Source organism: Chiloscyllium plagiosum, chromosome 5 (genome assembly GCF_004010195.1).
Source record: "Chiloscyllium plagiosum isolate BGI_BamShark_2017 chromosome 5, ASM401019v2, whole genome shotgun sequence".
NCBI lineage: Eukaryota > Metazoa > Chordata > Chondrichthyes > Orectolobiformes > Hemiscylliidae > Chiloscyllium > Chiloscyllium plagiosum.
Window position 1 is genome coordinate 40619353 of NC_057714.1, and position 19690 is coordinate 40639042.

The 19690-nt window shown below is 38.2% G+C and overlaps 1 protein-coding gene across 8 annotated transcripts in view; it reads left to right on the forward strand.

The window, feature by feature from the left end:
• Positions 1-19690, forward strand: part of LOC122549819 (cytoplasmic dynein 1 intermediate chain 1) — a 271821-nt gene that overhangs the window by 76073 nt on the left and 176058 nt on the right. For all 8 annotated transcript variants that reach the window (XM_043689901.1, XM_043689899.1, XM_043689900.1 and 5 more), the window contains exons 5-6: positions 6790-6849; positions 7758-7870. In XM_043689901.1, the coding sequence (XP_043545836.1) occupies positions 6790-6849; positions 7758-7870 (173 nt within the window). The remainder of the gene's footprint in view (positions 1-6789; positions 6850-7757; positions 7871-19690) is intronic.

The following is a 19690-nucleotide window of genomic DNA, read 5'->3' on the forward strand; positions in this document are numbered from 1 at the left end:
AATGAGTTTTAATAAAGTTTATTATGGTAAAAACAATGACTGCAGATGTTGGAAACCAGAGTCTAGATTAGAGTGATGCTGGAAAAGCACAGCAGTTCAGGCAACATCCGAGGAGCAGTAAAATCTATGTTTCGGGCAAAAACCCTTCATCAGGAATACAGGCAGAGAGCGCGAAGGGTGGAACGTCTGGTGGGGAGAGAGCGGCGGTGAAGGAGGCCCAGGACCTCCATGTCCTTGGCAGAGTGGGAGGGGGAGTTGAAATGTTGGGACACAGGGTGATGTGGTTGATTGGTGTGAGTGTCCCAGAGATGTTCCCTAAAGCGTTCTGCTCGGAGGCGTCCAGTCTCCCCAATGTAGAGGAGACCGCATCGGGAGCAATGGATACAATAAATGATATTGGTGGATGTGCAGGTAAAACTTTGATGGATGTGGAAGGCTCCTTTAGGGCCTTGGATGGAGGTGAGGGAGGAGGTGTGGGCGCAGGTTTTGCAATTCCTGTGATGGCAGGGGAAGGTGCCAGGATGGGAGGGTGGGTTGTTGGGGACGTGGACCTGACCAGATAGTCACGGAGGGAACGGTCTTTGCGGAAGGCGAAAGGGGTGGGGAGGGAAATCGATCCCTGGTGTTGGGGTCTGTTTGAAGGTGGCGTAAATGTCGGCGGATGATTTGGTTTATGCGAATTATGCCAGACCTCATGCAAGGGAATTATTTTCATAGTGGTTAGCTATGTATTAAATGGCCCGAAGTTGCCATCATGAACATGTTGTCTTTGTCAGGTTTGCTTCTCTGGAACAACTTGTTAGTGATAATGCTTTATATTGCAAGCATTCATGGACTATCTGAAGAGACTATCCTTATCTCCCAGCCACCAGTGGTTTGACAGAAAACTTCATGCAGATAGTGAAACATTCCAAAAAGGCAACTTGGTAACAAGGATCATTCATCCAAAATACTGACCCAATTTTTGTTGTTACAACAACTGCAACCCACTTGACAACTGAGTTTTTCTACCATTGTCCGTGATAAAGCGCCAGTTGTGCATGGCATTTGATTTGTTGAAACCACCCATGGCAAAAGATATTTTGACAGGTACCAACCGATATAAGTTTTCCCATGAGTATAAGGCCAGACAGTGCATTTTCCAATGGTGTCAAAAAAGTGATGAGGAATTAAATCAGTGGGAAGAAATGAGTACCATCCATCATTGTAGCACATATTGCACAAGAAACCATGTAATATGGAGAAGACATGTAGGTGAAGGCTTGGCAGACAGATCAAATGTGCCGGAAGATTGAAGATCCACACATAACTGCCAGAATATTTCTTGGGTATACGTGTGGCAGAAGAGTAACTGGAATGTCTGAGGCAAACAGTATCTTAGTGGAGAATACCAGGACATTGTGTGAACCTCTGAACATTCAATCATCTTGTACACCTAAAACTCCAGGAGTTAAAGCCAGCAATAAAAATAAATAGACTCCTGAGTTACGCTGACACCCACATAAGAATAGTGTCCTCTGGAATTATTTATCCACTCGCTATTTTATATATTGTAAAATCATACAATCCCTACAATATGGAAGCAGGCTGTTTGGCCCATCAAGTCCAACCAGACCACACTCCTATCCTATTCCTATGATCCTGCATTCTCCATGGTTAATCTGCCCAGCCTGCACATCCCTGGACACTATAGGCAATTCAGCCTGTCCAATCCATCTAACCTGCACATCTTTACACTGTGGGAGGAAACCAGAGCACCCAGTGGAAATCCATGCAGACGCTGAGAGAATGTGCAAACTCCACACAGACAGTCACCTGAGGCTGGAATTGAAGACGGGTCCCTGGCACTGTGAGGCAGCGGTGCTAACTATGTGCTGCCCCCAAGATATGTTGTAAATATTGTGAACATTTTGATTGGAGGAACCTCTGATGTAATGGGGTGGGATGTTATGTATCTGAAGAAGGGTCACTGGACCCAAAACATTAACTCTGATTTCTCTTCACAGATACAGGCAGATCTGCTGAGTTTTTCCAGGAATTTCTGTTTTTGTTTTTGTTGGGATGTTATGTACTTGGTAAGTATGGAAGATTGATGATCATGTGTTGTCATGATCATCAGTCATTTTGAACGGGAAACCGCTAAGTCTGCTGTGTGCCATTTTAATAAAGCACTTCAGCTTCTTGGTCCTCCTTGAAACCTAACAAGCACCTTCGTCAAGTCTGCAAACAGGACTAAGCTCCCAGATGCTTTCACTTTCAGTTCATTGCCTTGGACTTGCTGACATCTCTGACCTCTGCCTGCCATAATGTTCTACTTATCTTCTGATGCGAAGATGCCAGTGTTGAACTGGGGTGGGCAAAGTTAAAAATCTCACGACACCAAGTTATAGTTTCAAATAAACCTGTTGAACTATAACCTGGTGTTTTGTGATTTTTAATTTTGTCCACTGAAGTTCAACACAAGCTTGAGGAACAACACGTTAGCTTCTGATTAAAGCACTTCTGAACTCCATATGGGGCCAGCAATCTCAAACCATGAATTCTGTTTCTATTTTGATCTCTCTTTTGCTATGTGGTTATTTGAAACTAGTTTCCATGTCTTTTGCTGTTCATTATTCTGGCATTTGCACTCACTCTGAGCAATTGTTTTATTTCTTTTGTCTTTTTTTTTACCACAACCATTACCTTTTGTCTTTGTTTCATGACATCTTTGGCATTCAATCTCTTCTACCTGTGATCGTGTTTCAAGCTTTACCTTTCGTTCTTTCTGCCTCTACTTCCCTCTTTGGCATATGGTCCATCCCCTTTCTTCTTTCCCTTAAGTTTAAAGGGTTAGATTCCACTTAATATGTTAACTCTTGTAATGTTTTCAAATATACAGATCGTGATCACTCCTTGCCATAGCTAGTACATACATTGCCCTGATTATTGGCACAAGTTTATTAAACTCAATTAACATAGAATTGATACTTAACAAAAATACCATAACTCTAATTGTTGCTGTTGGATGTCCCTGGTTGAATGTCCTTTTTTTTTCCACTGATGTCTGAGATTCTCTCCCTTTGCAAGTTGTTGGTACCTTGCCGTACTAGACTATAGTTTTTCAGACTGAGATGATTAGATTTGGACTACGTTATTGTTTACCCTTTACTTTGTGTCTCAGCAAACTAACATGGTTTAATTGCACTTACATCTATCGTAACTTTGTGGGCTCACTGTTTACCATCTTTATCTTTGCCATTGTCTTTAGTGCAGAAGAAACATGTTTCCCTGACATTTAATCACACAAGATATGACATACATGCAAAGCTCTCAATTACACTACGACCTTTGAACAAGATTAACATTCGTACTTTGCTGCGTGGCTTTACCACTACAATTTTGAAAATTATTATTCACTTGTGGGACATGGATGTCACTGGCTGATCAGCATTTATTGCTTGTTCCTATTGGCCTTGGGAAGGTTCATACTAAATGTGTTGCAAAGTTTAAAAATGCAATGAGTATGGAGTGAATTCCATATTTTCACCTGCCACAAGTGCTGCCAGACCTGCTGAGTGGTCCCAGCACCACTGGCTTTCATTTCAGAGTTCTATCATCTTCAGTGTTTTTTCTTATTTTTAAATATCCTCATTGGTCAGTACATTGATTTTTGTTATCCATATTGTTTTTATATAAACCCAGGTTATTAATACATATCAAACAAACAATGGCCCTAATATTGATGCCTGGTAAAGATGGTGACATCAAGTTGCTTAATGTCAACTGTAAGGAAGATATTAGAAGTGATCATTGAGGAGGTTGTAGCTGCGTTTTCTGAAAAAAAAACCTCAGGTAAAGAAGCAGTGTATATTTGAAGAAGGGGAAATCTTGTTTTACCAATATATTGCATTTTATGTTTGAAGGAGTAATGTGCACTGTAGGTAAAGGAAAGCCTGTTGAAATACTGTAATTGGATTTCAACTATAGTATTTCAGTATTGTTGGGCTGAAGGGCCTGTTTCCACACTGTAGAGAATCTAATCTAATCTAATCTTCAAAAGGTTATTTATGAGGTGCCACAGGAAAAGTAATTGTACAAAGTACCCCATGGTGTATCAAGTAGTGTATTAGCATGAATGGAAGGAAAATGTGTGTGTATGCATAAATGGGTCTTTTTCTTCTGGCAGGATGAGATGAGTGAAGTCTGTGCTGTGTCTCAATATTTTACAGTTCATATCATAACTTAGATAAGCAGAACAAAGGCATGGTAGCTGTTTGCAGATGATACAAAAACAGATAGGAAAGTATGTCGTGAAGTCTATATAGAAGGTTGCAGACGGATGGGTTGAGTGGGCAGAAAGCTGGCAGATGGAATATGATGTGAGGAACTTGAAATTGTTCACCTCAGAAGGGAATGTTTTAAAAATAAAACAGTATTACTTAAATAGTGAATGAGTACTGAAATCCACGGTGTTGAAGGATTTGAATGTTCTAGTGCATGGGTCCCAAATTGTTAGTGTTTACCTAAAGCAGGTAATTAACGTCACAAATGGAATATGATCCTTTATTATATATGTATGTATAGGGCAGCACGGTGGCTCAGTGGTTAGCTTATTTTATTGGAGATAAAGAGATGGTGTCACTTGGTTACCTGGTGATACAATTAAATATACCACAGCCAGGTGAGATACCGTTTCCAGCACACAGCCATGTTGACTTGATGTTAGAAATTAATGCAAAATAGTGATGTACACAACAGTGGTTTAGCACCCTCCTGTCATGTAATTTTGAATTGAATTGAAATGAGTGAGCATGAAGAGATTAAACCAAATATCATAAGGTAACATCTTATAGGTACATGTGTGTCCCTGTGCATAAAGGAATCTGGCAAAAACTTGCAAGTCACAAGTGCTCCTGAGCTTCAAAGTGAAAATGGTGCGTGATTTGGTCTGAAAGCAGTCATAATGATGTGACGCTGGTGCTTTTGCAATGCTGACATGCGTGAACGAAGGATTGTGTCCATGGGGGCATGTCATGGACTTTGTGATAAAGTCTGCTTTGGAAGAAGCAAGCAGTGTGCTGTTGCTTGGTAACAGCTCTGACTTTCACTCAGGGATTTTTGCTACAGTTTTTCTGGAAATAAGAGAGTTGGAAGCTGCATAGAAGCAAGACAAGATCAGCTAATAATGAGATGCACATGCATGGAAATGAGGTGGTTGCCGCTCATTTGCAACAACCAAACCCATCATTTAAACCTGAAGAGGACAATCTTCAGATTTTTTTGTTATTGAAGTACACTTTTTGATTTTTCCACTTTTGCTGTATTTCTCACATTTATTGCGATGGCATATGCAGATCAAGTGTGTGAAAAATTCTATCCCAGATGTTTTCCCCTTACTTGCGTTACAGAAAATCATTCACAAATATGCAGATATAAAAAGGGGCTTGGGTGTCCTTGTCAACAAGTCACTAAAAGCTAAACTGCAGGAAGCTATTAGGAAGACTAATGGAATCTCTTAGCCTTTACCATAAGAAGGTTTGAGTACAGGAGTAATGACGTCTTGTTTCAGATTCATAGCTGTACCTGAAACACTCTGTGCAGTTTTGGTCTCCTTGTCTCAGGAAAGAGGTTATTGACATGGAGGGTGTGCAATTAAGGTTTACTAGACTTCATCCTCAGATGAGGGGATGTCCTACGATGAGAGGTTGGTCAAACTAGGCCTGTATTCTGTAGGGTTTTGAAAAATTAAATGTGATCACCTTTGAAACGCACAAAATACTTAAACGGGCGGACAGGGTAGGTGCAGATAAGATGCTCCCCCTGGTTGGGGAGTCTAGAATCAGAGGACACAATTTAAAAATGACAGGATACTGTTTAGGACTGAGATGAGATTTTTTTTTAACTGGACAGTGGGAAATCTTCTGAATTCAGTACCACAGGGGGCTCTGGAAGCTCAGTTTTGAGTATATTTAAAGTAGAGATTAATAGGTTTCTGATTACTAGTGGCTTAAAGAATTAAGGGGATAGTGTGATATTGAAGTGTTTGATCAGCTATGGTCATATTAAATGGTGGAGCAGAGTTGATGGATGAATGGCATACTCCTGTTCCTGTTTCCAATAAATCATTCTCCCACAGAGACGACACAACTATTCCCATTACTTAATATATTTTTTAAAGAGATTAAACCCACTAGATCAATCCTGTAGATTTGTCCTACGAAAGTGCACTTGATGTTTTCTTTAATGTTGTCTTGCAATGCACCATTTTTCATGGTTAAGCCTACACTGAATTATTTTCCTTTTTTTTTTAACTTGTGCAAAATTCTGAGCCCCCAAGATACAAATAGGAGTCAAATTGAGGATTTGTTTTTAAAGCCAATATCCACTGTGTAAAATTAAGTCTTAGTGTGTTAATACAAAATAAGAATACTGTGGATGCTGGAAATGTGAAATTAAAAGCCAGAAATGCTTAGGCAGCATTTGTGAAAGAGAAATGTTCTGATGAAAAATCCTAGACTGCAGATGTTAACAATGTTTCTCTCTCCACAGGTGCTGCCAGATCTCCCTGAACTTGCTGGCTAATTTCCATATTAATACCACCTTTTATTGTCAGTGTTATTTTTACCTAGTAGTGTTCCATCCAATATTAAAACAATATTTTGTTATGAAGTATTTAGGAGAATGGTAAAAAAAATTAATACATTGGATAATAAATACATACATTGCAATAGTGGGTCTTACAGGTGTTAATAATTGTTATGCCATCTTATTAGTCTGTATTCTGATGAGATATTGTATGTCTTTTAGAGCATTGCAATGGGATACTGATCCTTCTGTGCTCCAGCTGCAGTCTGACTCTGACCTTGGGTATGTATCTGTGAAAATTGTTCTCCATTATTTATTGTACACAATAATGAAACAGTAACCTGATCATCTTTCTTACAAAGAAAATCAATTTGATAAAAATAATCTATTACCATGCAACTAATCTGGATGCACCTAACTTCATGTAAACAATATTTTAAACGTTAGCAGGTTTTGAGAAGATTTGTAGCTCAGGTTGAAGTTCTGGATGCAGGTTTGCTCGCTGAGCTGGAAGCTTTGTTTTCAGCTGGTTTGTCACCATACTAGGTAACATCTTCAGTGAGCTTCCGGTTGAAGCACTGATGGTATAGCCCGCTTAATATTTGAGTTTGGGTTTGTGATGTCATTTACTGTGGTGACATAATTTCCTGTTATTTTTCTCGGGGAGTGGTAAATGGGATCCAACCAGAACTCTATCAACAAACACATTGACTTGGATCCCACTTATGGCCCTCTGAGAAAAGAACAGAAAATGACATCACCATAGGAAATGATATCACCACAGGAAATGTCACCAACCCAAGGAAGCCCAAACACAAATAGAAAGCTCTGCTTCATCCAGAGATTCACTCAAGATGTTACCTATTATGGTGACGAAATGTCTGAAAATGAACCTTCCTGTTAGTTGCATGGCAAGCAAGCCTACATCCAGTATTTTAAATGGCAAACGTACAGCATCTATTTGCATTCATAGATATAATATGAATATACCTTTCAGGGAAAGAAATGGAATTGAGTTAACAATAGCAAACGTATCTAACCTGCAATAATCTAGACTTCAAACAGATGTGTTTAATTTTACTTCCCTCTCATTTGTTTTTGAAAATATGATGTGCCTTTTGATTTTAAAATAAGTAATTTGGAATAACATATTTGAAAATATAAAAGATCTTTCTCATTATTTGATGCAGCCGTCGCATGCCGAAACTTGTGATTTCAAAAATTACCCAAGTTGATTTTTTACCTCGAGAAGTGGTGTCATACTCCAAAGAGACCCAAACGCCCATTGCTCACCAGCCAGAAGGTAGCTTGCTTTTCAAACATCTTCAGGATGTATTATATATTTGGAAATCTGCACTTCAGTTGTATTTTATTTAGAACTTGTTTGTCTCCTACTTGCTCACTCAAATTCTTATTTAAAACTAAACCTGATATTTGTGGCCAATTCAAGAGTTTTCTCACTAGACGTCTCTCCTAAAGGCCTCTGAATCAATGGCTATTATCCAACTCATTACCTTTTGCAATTTTTGAGGTGTCGCACTTCTCCAAAAGTGATTACAGTGTCTCCTTAAAATGCTGTTCACCCTGGGATGGTGGCTTCCAGATTTCTGGGAAGCATAGAACATCTTTGTTGATAGCCTTAATTCTCTATTTTCTCAATTTAAATGTTTGTGCTGACCATAATATTACCAAAGAAAGCTAACAGGAGTACACTACTACCAGGGAATGTTTGGACTTTGATGGGATCTAGTCTGAAATTGAATAGGTACGTTAGCCAGAAATGATTTTCGGATGTTGAGATAATGGTGAAAAGCTGGTGAACATCGTGAATGAGTGAAAAACCAAGTGAGTATTGGGAAAAATATAAATTCATGTATGAGGTCTTGTGTGTTCCAGTTAACAAGTGAAAAGCGGAAAATTGGGTTTTAAGATTCAGACAAATGTAAGAAAGAAACAGCTTTGCTAAAGTTGCCTGAAAGTTCAAGGAAGCTATTCTACCTACTTCACACTGCCCATTTTGTAATGGGTAGCATTTTACTTAGGAGTATTTCCAACATAAATGTTTGCCTACATTCTGACACTGCAATTGTTGACAAAATGTTATTGTGTGTTAGCAGCATATGACAGCAGAAGTCCATGCTTAGGCAAGGTCTTTATTATGTAATATGAACGATAGTCTTGCTATTGAAGTGTGAGTTTTGAGTTTGAGGAAAATTGGGCAGAAGCTGACAATTTGTTTTGATGCGTACTTTTCTAATCTTCTAGCAATGAAGTGTTCACTGATTTAGGCGTATTTTGCATCGTTTGTATTTCTAGTAGTAAATTCATAATAAAATGGTGTCCAACTTCCAATTAAGACAAAATGATGGCGTCTACCACACACCATTCTGTTCCATTCATATGGCAATAGTAAGCCCTTGCACTCTAACAGTCTGATACGCTTCAGGAAGAGCTGTGTCAATGACTTAATGCAGCCTGCTTAAACCTCGGAATGAAATATATTTAAAATTGCTAAATCAATTACAAATTTAACTCTTCGTATATGAAATGAGAAGCTCCATCTGTTGAAGGTCAACATGAACTACCAGTGTTGAGTTTATAATATACTGATGTGCCACTCCATTATAATGACCTGTGTTAATTTCACAGATTTTTCACATCACCACAATTTAAAATGTTTATATCCAATTGCATGCTGTAATATATGCTATGATTTCCATCAGTTTTTCTTTTGGAACAAAACTTGGTAGAAAAAAAGACAAATTTTGATGCATATCTGCCCTCTTTTTTTTTTAACTTGCAAAGCAAAAAGGCACCCTCTTGTGGTGATGGTTGAAAGATTCAGTGAAAGAAGACTACCTAATTTGCAATACTAGATATTGTTGCAAATATTAGTATTTCTCTACAACTAATTGGCAAATACCTCTTGGAAAAGTATTGACATTCTCTGGAGTCACTCTCCTTAAATTAGTTCTCTTTGCATCTTATTTACTTGTGCTGTGGCCAGAGGCTGTGAGGTGACTTCAGGAGTATGTAGGAAATCTGGTAAATAAAAATAGATCAACATTTAAATTTGATCAACCGCACTGAGCAAAAAACAGGGCACTTCTTCCACTTGAATTGCACGAGCCATCGCTCCCCGCCTTAAATAAATCTAATACTTTCTCCCAATTACCTTTTGTGCTGCTTTGAATGCAATTGACTTGGTCATTTTGAGTAGAAAAATGAATATCATGCAGCCTTAAGTTTCTCTTTGCAATTTATATTCTCACAAGCTTTAGGATAAACATTTTCATGTTTGAGTCAGTAGATCTTAAATAGGGATGTAAACAAAGAAAGTTAGCAGTCCATAGCATTTCATGTGTTAATCTAAAATTTTATAGTGATAACCTCTGTAACCAACTTTCTGTTTATATTTTCTGTTGTTCTATAAAAGAAGAAAGGTGGTGAGAAAAAGTAATTTACAAAGAAAGATTCTTAGCTGTGTATCTTAATTTGGATAATGTGTGGACTTGAATGACAGTTGTATCCCCATATTTGAAAGATAGTAGGCTCATAATGTACTTTGGGTTTTGTTATGGACCAGACCAAACTCCGTCAAATATATCAAGGAGATTGTCTAGTCTATAACTTTTATGTAAAGGCAAGTGTTAGCTGCTGTGTTCCAGATGTAATTCAATTAGTTACACTACTCTGCTTTAAGCAAAACACATTTTATTCTTACACCCAGTTAAAATACAAACAAAAGAAAGAATTGTTTATAACTTTAATTATATTGGAAAACTGAACCGAATAATAAATTGGTTAATTACCTAACAGCATCTTGGGCTCAAAACCTCTTTTCAAAGAAAAACAGGACAAAATACACCTCTCAAGGCCATAGTATCGTCACAGATGTTCTAAAACTTAAATGTTTGGTCATCGTTTAAATTGTCACCAATCTACCATTTCTGTTTCATGCTGACTGTGTTAAAGATGATTAATCGTGACATCTCGACCAGTTGAGATAGATGTGCACTTCATCAGAATACATATTTGAAGAGTAATCAGTGGACTATTTTATCAAAACAAACTGAGTTTGATAGATATTTTTGAAATGTATTTCATCGTTTCTGAATAATCTGACTGTTGTATAATAATTTATCTGAAAACTGGAATTTATTTATATTGCAAGTGTGATTTTATATTTATTTACCAACTATGCAGAAACTGATCAAGCTTGTGATGTTCTGAATAGGTGATGAGACCTTGCCTGCTTTTGTCTAACAGTCAAACGCATTACTTCCTTGCTATTGCAATCAAATGATTTTTAAGCTTTTTGATTAACTAGATGATGTAATAGTGCAGTATAAAGTCAGAGTTCTTGGATCACATTACTTTGCTTTCTAAATGACCTGAAAGCAAGTTTTTCATTGTTCTACTGGCAGTGGTGTAGTTGAAATGGAAACTTGGCTGTGCTTCAGTTTACAATAAATGGTCAGGGATCAGGAAATATTGAAAGGTCTCTCATATCTCAACAAGTGACTATGCCGTAGATTCTACTTGCTATAACTGAAAACTTGTGTATGTGGTCCTAATGATCCCCCTCCCATTCTCTCTCTCTCTCTCTCTCTCTAGCAAAATAGCTGTACATTCCTTTCTCATTTGTGATTATGCCATTTTTTATTATTACCAACAAGCTAAAATCAATTAAAACCAGCAAATACATAGAACAATCATATATCCCATGTTTAACTGTACGTAAATAGGTTTCCATATAAAATGCTTAAAATATACTTGAGCAAGTTAAGCAAGCGATGGCACCAAACCAATACGATAACTTGGGTGCAGTGTGGTAGTAGTAGATGTTGTTGAAGCATTTTCATGTTTAGAAGAGGATAATTTTGTTATTTGCTTTTGTGGATTCAATACTTGTTTGTTGACATTTTAAGAAATTAAACATACTAATTTGTTGAGCCACTTGTAAGGTTATTTGTATTATGTTTGTTAGGTAACATGTCTCACCACCTGCAAATCAAATAGCTCATAGCTTATTGTGGGATGAAGGTAAACCTCTAAACCATGCTTCCCAATAACTTTGCATTTGATCGTCTAAAGTCTACTGTACATTTCAAAGCTCCAGACTTGAGTTGCATTTTTAGCAATTATAAACACACTCAACTGGTTCCGAACCCCTCACTGCTTCCCAAACACGGCCAGCAACTTTCCTGTTTTCTCAGCTGTCCTGGATTATTTGAGTTGTAGCACTTGGCTACCTTGTAATTCCTAAAACTTCTCTTGAGTTCTAGCAACACTTAACCATTTGACTGCGACCAAGTCCCCTACGCAGAACCTGGATGGTTCAGTTGCTTTCTCAGCATTGCAACCAACTGCAACATGTATTTCATTGGGTCTGTTCATTTCTCCCTCTTGCATTCTCACGCATTGCCTGTAACCTTTGAACAACCCCTCTATCTTCCCTGTATTGAGAAAGGCCTTTTCCCAGTTGCTAGTCCAATTTGAATTATGTCAATATTTTAAAACAATCAAATGTAGCATCCTTGGAACAGAGTGTACCCTGAAGATTGTTTTCTCTAATAAGATTAAAACTGTGGATAAGGCAGAGACCTGGAATTGCATGTAATAGGGCCAATTACAAGATTGTTTTGGAATTCCACTTTTAGATTTCATTCACCTCTGCATGATCAAGGTAAAGAAAGATTGGCCAAAATTGACCAGTATTTTAAATGACTTCAGTTGATCAATTCATTGGCAACATTACTAGAACAAGTTAGCTTTCTGTCTTACTTTGGCAAATGTCTCATTTCCCATTTTGTTTAATTAACTTATTTCTGTATGTTTACAAATGAAATCTGTTGCTAAATTGATACGTCTGTCCATAAAAACAAAAGTACTCAGATAATTGTGGGAAAGGACAAAATTACTGAGATTTGAGCAGAAGATAGTACACATTTAGTTTCCGATGACATCACCATGAAGTATCAAAGGTTAGAAGTTAATCTTTGAAGCTAATTTGGACAAAGTCTTCAAAAGGAAAAAATGTTTCTTAGCCTTATTTAGTGCAGATGGTAAGAATATCTTGTACAAAATTATTGTAAAATGAATTCAAGTATTTTTACTCAGAATAACAAGGGTGCAGAATGCCCTGCCTGCAATAGTAATAGACTTACCAACTTTAAGGGCATTAAATAGTCATTCCATAAACATATGAATGATAATGGAATAGTGTAGGTTAGACTGGCATCAGTTTGGTTTCATAGGTTGGTGCAACAGCGAGGGCTGAAGGGCCTGTACTGCGCTATTACTTTTTTGTGCATCTTGTTGAGTTTTTCAAAGTGTAAATTAGTGCTATTTCCAATCAAAATATATAAACTATCAACTCCATAATAAATTTAAATGCACTGGGACAGTAAATTTAGGTTCAGTACAGTCTCTTAAGTTTCCAAAATGGTGTCCATGATATGTACGCATACCTCTGGTCCAAAATGTACCTGTTGTCACATTAAATAATTTATCAATGTGCGCGTATGTCTGCTGGAAGACCATGATAGTAGTAAATTAATGTTGTACAATAGTTAATGATTCCACTTTGGAATTCATCCTCTTGTTACAGTTGACCTTGTGCTAAACTGCATGAGGGACCCATTTTCGCCTAGCTGCACTATTTTAAAGGGGTCATCAGATACTTACTGGTTAGTTGTTGGTAATTTCTTCAGGTTGTTGCGGCATTTGATGTTTGACTGCTTCTTGGAACTGGTCAAAGTTTAGTTGGTATTCAGGTAAGACTGGGTAGTACTGAAGAGCTCCAGACTATAAGAAGAAGAGTAGACTATTTAACTCTGCAGTGACATCCTGATTGATCTGTGACCTAGCAGACCATCTGTACCCATTATTTCTTAATACCTGTGGATAATACAAAAATCTATTGATCTCTGAATTGAATTTAATTATTAATAGAACTCAATTCTGAAAGTCTCAAACTTTTACCAACCTCTGAGCTGACATCATTGTTATCCTTTTTCATGTGCCCTGGCTCCATTGCAGCTTTGACTGATGGAAATTGTTAATCAGTGAGTAGGGTGTGTGAACTGAGTAATGCTTGACTTGAGATATGGCATTTAAAGATGTATTCATTTTCAGTGGCTGCTTTGGTGTAATAATTGAACTTCTTCCTTCTGCACTGCATCCTTGTACTTGGAGATAAACTCTGTGCATTAATTGTGTCCACTGTCTCTTTCCACTGCCTGCTAAGTATGTGTCTGGATGGCCTCCGATTTCCAGCCAGAGCTTTCAGGGCATCCCTCTCTTGTCTGATGTCTTCAACCAACATCTCAAACGTAGTACCCAAACACCTTTGGCTTATTTGCTTTTCTGGCTAATCATTGTTATTTAGCAGTATTCCCAATTATCTCAACACCTCCTACAACCATAATGCAGCTTCCCTTTAAGAAGGGAGGTCCAGCTTCAATTAGTGCTGAAAAATAAGCAATTGGACTCCCTACTTTTGCATGCAACCATTGAATAGGGAGGTTAATGCTGGTTGCCTGCAGAAATCAATGTAATGAGCAGCCAGCACGAAGCTGGCTTTCTGCCTGCATTGCTTTGAATGAGGCCCACGTTAATCATGCATCGTGATCCTTCCGTCCATTTTCAAAGACTATCCAATTTAACCCCCAGCGACTTTTATCATGCATACACATATGTATTTTGGTAAGTTCGCTGTTGGTAGAATCCGACTCTCTAATCAGACAAATAAAACTTTGGAGTCAAATGACAATCCAGCGGTTATTGATTTATGAGGTTAGACTGGAGAAAATGTAAATATTCAGTCTTGAAAGGAGGCAACTGAGAAGGAACCTCATGGGTGCATGTAATATAGTCAGTGAGATTGAAAAAAGGAGAACAGAGGACTCCTTGAAATATGACTTTGATAGGGGCACCAATTCAAATTGACAAAATTTCTTAGAGTTTTATTTCTTTCATTGCATAATTTGCATCTAAAATGGGCTTCTGTCCTGCTGGCTGGAACCTTGTCTTAATTTGAGATATTTGTTTGGGAGGAATTGGGAGAAAATTGGGAATTCTAGGTTTTTCAAAAAAGTATGTTAAGATGGACCAAATGGCCTTCCTCATTTCAATCTGTTGTAGTATTTTAATGGTGCTGTTAGAAGTCATTTAGTTGTACGTGAATCAAACTTTTGTGTGTGGATCAAAACGCAGTAAAGTGCAATTAAAATCTGGAATGAAGTTAAATAATCAAAATGTTCAGTATTTCAGAACTGTTGAAAGCGAATATTACTTTAGCTATTGGAGTTTAGTGTGCACAATTTTTTAATGAAGGTATTAAAAATTAAATTAACCATCATGAATACCATGAAACAGACTGCATAATTAATAGGAAAATGGATGAAGATTGCACCTTGATTTGTAGCTCTAGGCTGTAGAACTTGAATGTTACCATGAATAATTCTCTATTTAAAAATAAGTCTGAAAATTAAAGAAATTTTAGTACCATGAGTATAAACGAAACCCAGTGCAGTACAGCACTTATATAATTTTGTTAATATCTGCATCGGAGCAGATTTTTAAAAGATATGTACATGTTTTGAAATAGCTTTTAAAGTACAGATTTGCTATGTTGAATTTAGTTTAAATAATGAAAATATAGAAATTTTATATAATTCTTTTATACGTGATCATCTGTTAGAGACTTTGGAAGTGGTTGAGCTTTGAAATGCCAATTTAGCCAGGTGTTGTTTTGTAGTCCTATATTATTCTATGGTACTATTTCAAATGAAAACAAAAAAACCTTGTTGTATTTGACCATGACAGAAGTAAAGTACTTTAAATGTCAGAAAGGCAAATGGAGCATTGCATTTAGGAATGATGATTGGTGCTTGCCTTTCTAGTTTTTAACATTAGAATAAAATTGCAATTTCCTGCAGCTGCATTGCTGCAAAATACTTTGTAAGCCTAACATCATTTATAACACTTTTTGGCATTAATTCTGTAAAAAAACGTTAGATGAAAAAAAATTGTTTGCAATTCTGCAAATGTGATATTTGTATTAGTATTTACAAATGTTTACTTGTTATAACTGATTATTGGGAGATTGCGATTGAGGGGAAAACTATGCCCTATCCATAAAGCAAAGCTGAAGCTTTCCCAAGAAGTCCAGCCAAGAAAGAAAATACCAGTATTTTTAAAAAAAAAACATGTTTTGGGAATCAGCCCCATCCTGTTAAGAATTTTCTCTTTCTATGTATATTATGTTACTATTTCAAAAAAAAATTAAGATAAACCATCATGTTTGCTGGCAGCAGCTGTATGCCATGTTATTTAAGACTTCCTGTCATTATAATTGATGTGTTTTTATTCTTTCCACTTCCTGAAGCCTGATCAGAATTAAAATTGCTGTTGGAATTTCCTGTCAAAGCAGCTCATTTATTCGTTGAGTACACCAGTGACAACCCTTTGATTGGACATTGCCTTTAGCTATGCTTGCAACAGAGTTTGGTGTCTGTGTTTGTTGCTTGTGCTCTTTCCACTTTCCTGTACCCCACATGTGCCACTATTTGCGAGTTGTCCATCATCCTGGTAACCTTGCCCTAGTAAAAACTTTAGCATTATATTTTCAATGCTCTGAATATAAAACGAGCCCACCTGCAAGAGGCCCCAGCTCAGGAAACTTTAAATTACAATTCCATTTGCCTGTTGGTGTGAGCATTTGTTTTACATGTAGTGAACTTTAATTACTATTTAAAGACAAAAAATCTGTTGGAATGCTTGAGCATTTCATATATTTAGACCCTTGATTGTAATGAAGGGTCACACCTGAAATATTAATCTTTGTTTCTCTTTCAGGCACTGATTAATTCGCTGTACTCTTCCAGCATTTTCTGTTTTTAAATTTTCGCACATAATGTTTGGTTTGTTTAGTTACTTGACATGAATTTCCTTTTCTAGGTAGCTTGCTGGGAGAGAGTATCATACAAATTTTGAGAAAATGAACTTCAGTGAGAATGAGAAATTGCAGGGATGGGAGACTGCAAAGTGTATAATACTTTTCATCTCACCACAGGATTACAGAACAGCTGTAGAGAAATGTTGTTCGTTCAGAAATGTTGATCCCTTATAAAGATCAGAAGCGTGGTGTAGAACTGTTTCTATCATGCAGTAATATTTGATAGCCAAAGTTCCAGCATCTTTGTGCTGTATAAGATGAGGTCTCATTATAAGCCACAGACTGTAATACCAAGACTACCTTTGCAATAAACTCTTAACATGATGGACGTTATTGGCATGAATAGTGAGTGTATTTCCTTGGATTAGGGCAGTTGTAAAACAGGATTAATCGCTGATACTTAATAGCTTCCTCTTCTCCAGCTTCCTGAGTTAAATTCGACTGATCCAAAACTCTGATCTCATACCAAATTATTCTTCTACTTCTTCTACTGACAAGCATTAACTTCTGCTTCTCCCAAAACTCAAATCTTTCTTCAAATCCTTTAATGATATTGACCTTCTCTATCACTGTATAACCTCAAGTTTTACTACTACTCTCTCATTTGATTAGATTTCCTATAGTGTGGAAACAGGCGCTTTGGTCCAACAAGTCCACACCAACCCTCCGAAGAGCAACCCACCCAAACCCATTCCCCTACATTCACCCCTGACTAATGCACCTAACACTACGGGCAATTTAGCATGGCCAGTTCACCTGACCTGCATATCTTTGGATTGTGGGAGGAAACCGGAGCACCCGGAGGAAACCCACGCAGACATGGGGAGAATTGTGCAAACTCCACACAGTCAGTTGCCTGAGGGGGGAGTTGAACCAGGTCTCTGGCACTGAGAGGTAGCAGTGCTAACCACTGAGCCACCGTGCTATCCTCTACTTTATTACATTCTTTGCCTCCTGCCTTTGCCCCAACCCAACACCACTATTTGCCTTCTGCTATCAAAGTCCCATGTGCTCAATGGTATTCTTAAACTTTTGGGATCCTCTGTCTCTCCACCTTTCCTTTAAACTTACTTCTACTTTAAAGTGTTACATCTGAATGCATGCAGTATAAGGAATAAGGTAAATGAACGTGGCACAGATCAAAATTGGCAGGTATGACATGCTGGGCATCTCAGAGACATGGCTGCAAGGGGATCAGGATTGGGAGTTGAATATTCAAGGATAAACATTGTATTGAAAAGATGGGCAGAGGGGGTGGGGTTGCCTTATTAGTAAGAAATGAAATTAAATCAGTAGTAAGAAACTAAGTAGGATCAGATGGTGTAGAATCCATGTGGGTAGAATTGAGGAACTGCAAAAGTGAAAAAAAAATAGTTGGAGTCATGTATAGGCCTCCATACAGTAGTCAGGAGCTGGGGCGCAAGATACACTAGCAGATAGGAAAGGCAAAGTTACAGTGATCATGGGGGATTGTAATGTGCAGCTGGACTGGGAAAATCAGGTTGGTAGTGGATTGCAAGGAAAAGAATTTGTGGAATGCCTGCGAGATGGCATCTTAGAGCGGCTTGTGGTGGAGCCCACGAGGGAACAGGCAATATTGGATTTAGTGTTGAGCAATGAGTGAGACTTGATAAGGGAGCTTAAGGTGAAGGAACCCTTAGGAGGCAGTGATCATAATATGATTGAATTTACTCTGCAATTTGAGAGGGAGAAGGTGGAATCAGATGTAACTGTATTACAGCTGAATAAAGGCAACTACAGAGACATGAGGGAGAAGCTGGGTAAAATTGACTGGGAGAGGAGCTTAGCAGGAAAGACAGTCGAACAGCAATGGCAGGAGTTTCTGGGAGTAATTCAGGAGGCACAGGAGAGATTCATCCCAAGGAAAAAGAAGCATGGTACAGGGAGGATGAGGCAACCCTGGCTGACTAGGGAAGTCAGGGATAGCATAAAAGCAAAACGAAAGGTATATAACTTGGTGAAGGGCAGTGGGAAACTTACAAAGACCAACAGAGGGCAACAAAAAGGGGAGAAGATTAAATATGAGGGTAAGCTAGCCAGTAATGTAAAGGAAGACTGTAAGAGTTTCTTTAGATATCTAAATGGCAAAAGTGGACGTTGGGCTGCTGGAAAACGACGCAGGAGAGATAGTAATGAAGAACAAGGAAATGGCTGAGGAATTGAATAATTACTTTGCGTCAGTCTTCATGGTGGAAAACCTGAGTAATATCCCAAAAATTCAAGCAAGTTGGGGGGCCAGCGCTAAGTATGGTAGCCATCACCAAGGAGAAAGTGCTAGAAAAACTGAAGGTGGATAAGTCACTGGGACTAGATTGACTCCACCCCAGAATTCTAAGGGAAATAGCTGAAGAGATAGTGGAGGCATTAGTGGTGATCTTTCGAGAATCGCTAGAATCATAGAGGGTCCCAGAGGACTGGAAAATAGCTAACGTGACACACCTGCCTAAAAAGGGAGTAAGGCAAAAGATAGAAGATTAGTCTAACCTCTGTTGTGGGTAAGATCATGAAATTCATTGTGAAGGATGAGATTTCTGAATACTTGGAAATGTATGGTAAAATAGGGTAAGGTCAGCATGGTTTCATCAAGGGGACATCATGCTGGACAAATCTGCTAGAATCTTTGAGGAAGTAACAAGCAGGTTAGACCAAGAAGAGTCCATGGTTGTTATCTGCCTGGACTTCAAGAAGGCCTTTGACAAGGTGCCACACAGGTGGCTACTGAGTAAGATAAGAACTCAAGGTGTCAGAGACAAGGTGCTAGCATGGATAGAAGTCTGGCTGTCTGGTAGAAAGCAGAGAGCGGGGATAAAAAGGTCCTTCTCAAATGGCAGCTGGTAATAAGTGACATTCTGCAACGCTTAGTGTTGAGACCACACCTTTTCACTTTACATCTATGATCTGGATGAAGGAACTGAGGATATTCTGGCTCCGTTTGCAGATGGTACAAAGGTAGGTAGAGGGACAGGTAGCATTGAGGAGGTGGGAAGGCTGCAGAAGGATTTGGACAATTTAAGAGTGTGGGCAAAGAAGTGGCAGATGGAGTATAATGTGGGAAAGTATGAGGTCATGCACTTTGGTAGGGAGAATAGAGACTTGGACCAATTTCGAAATGGACAGAAATTTCAGAAGTTTGAAGTG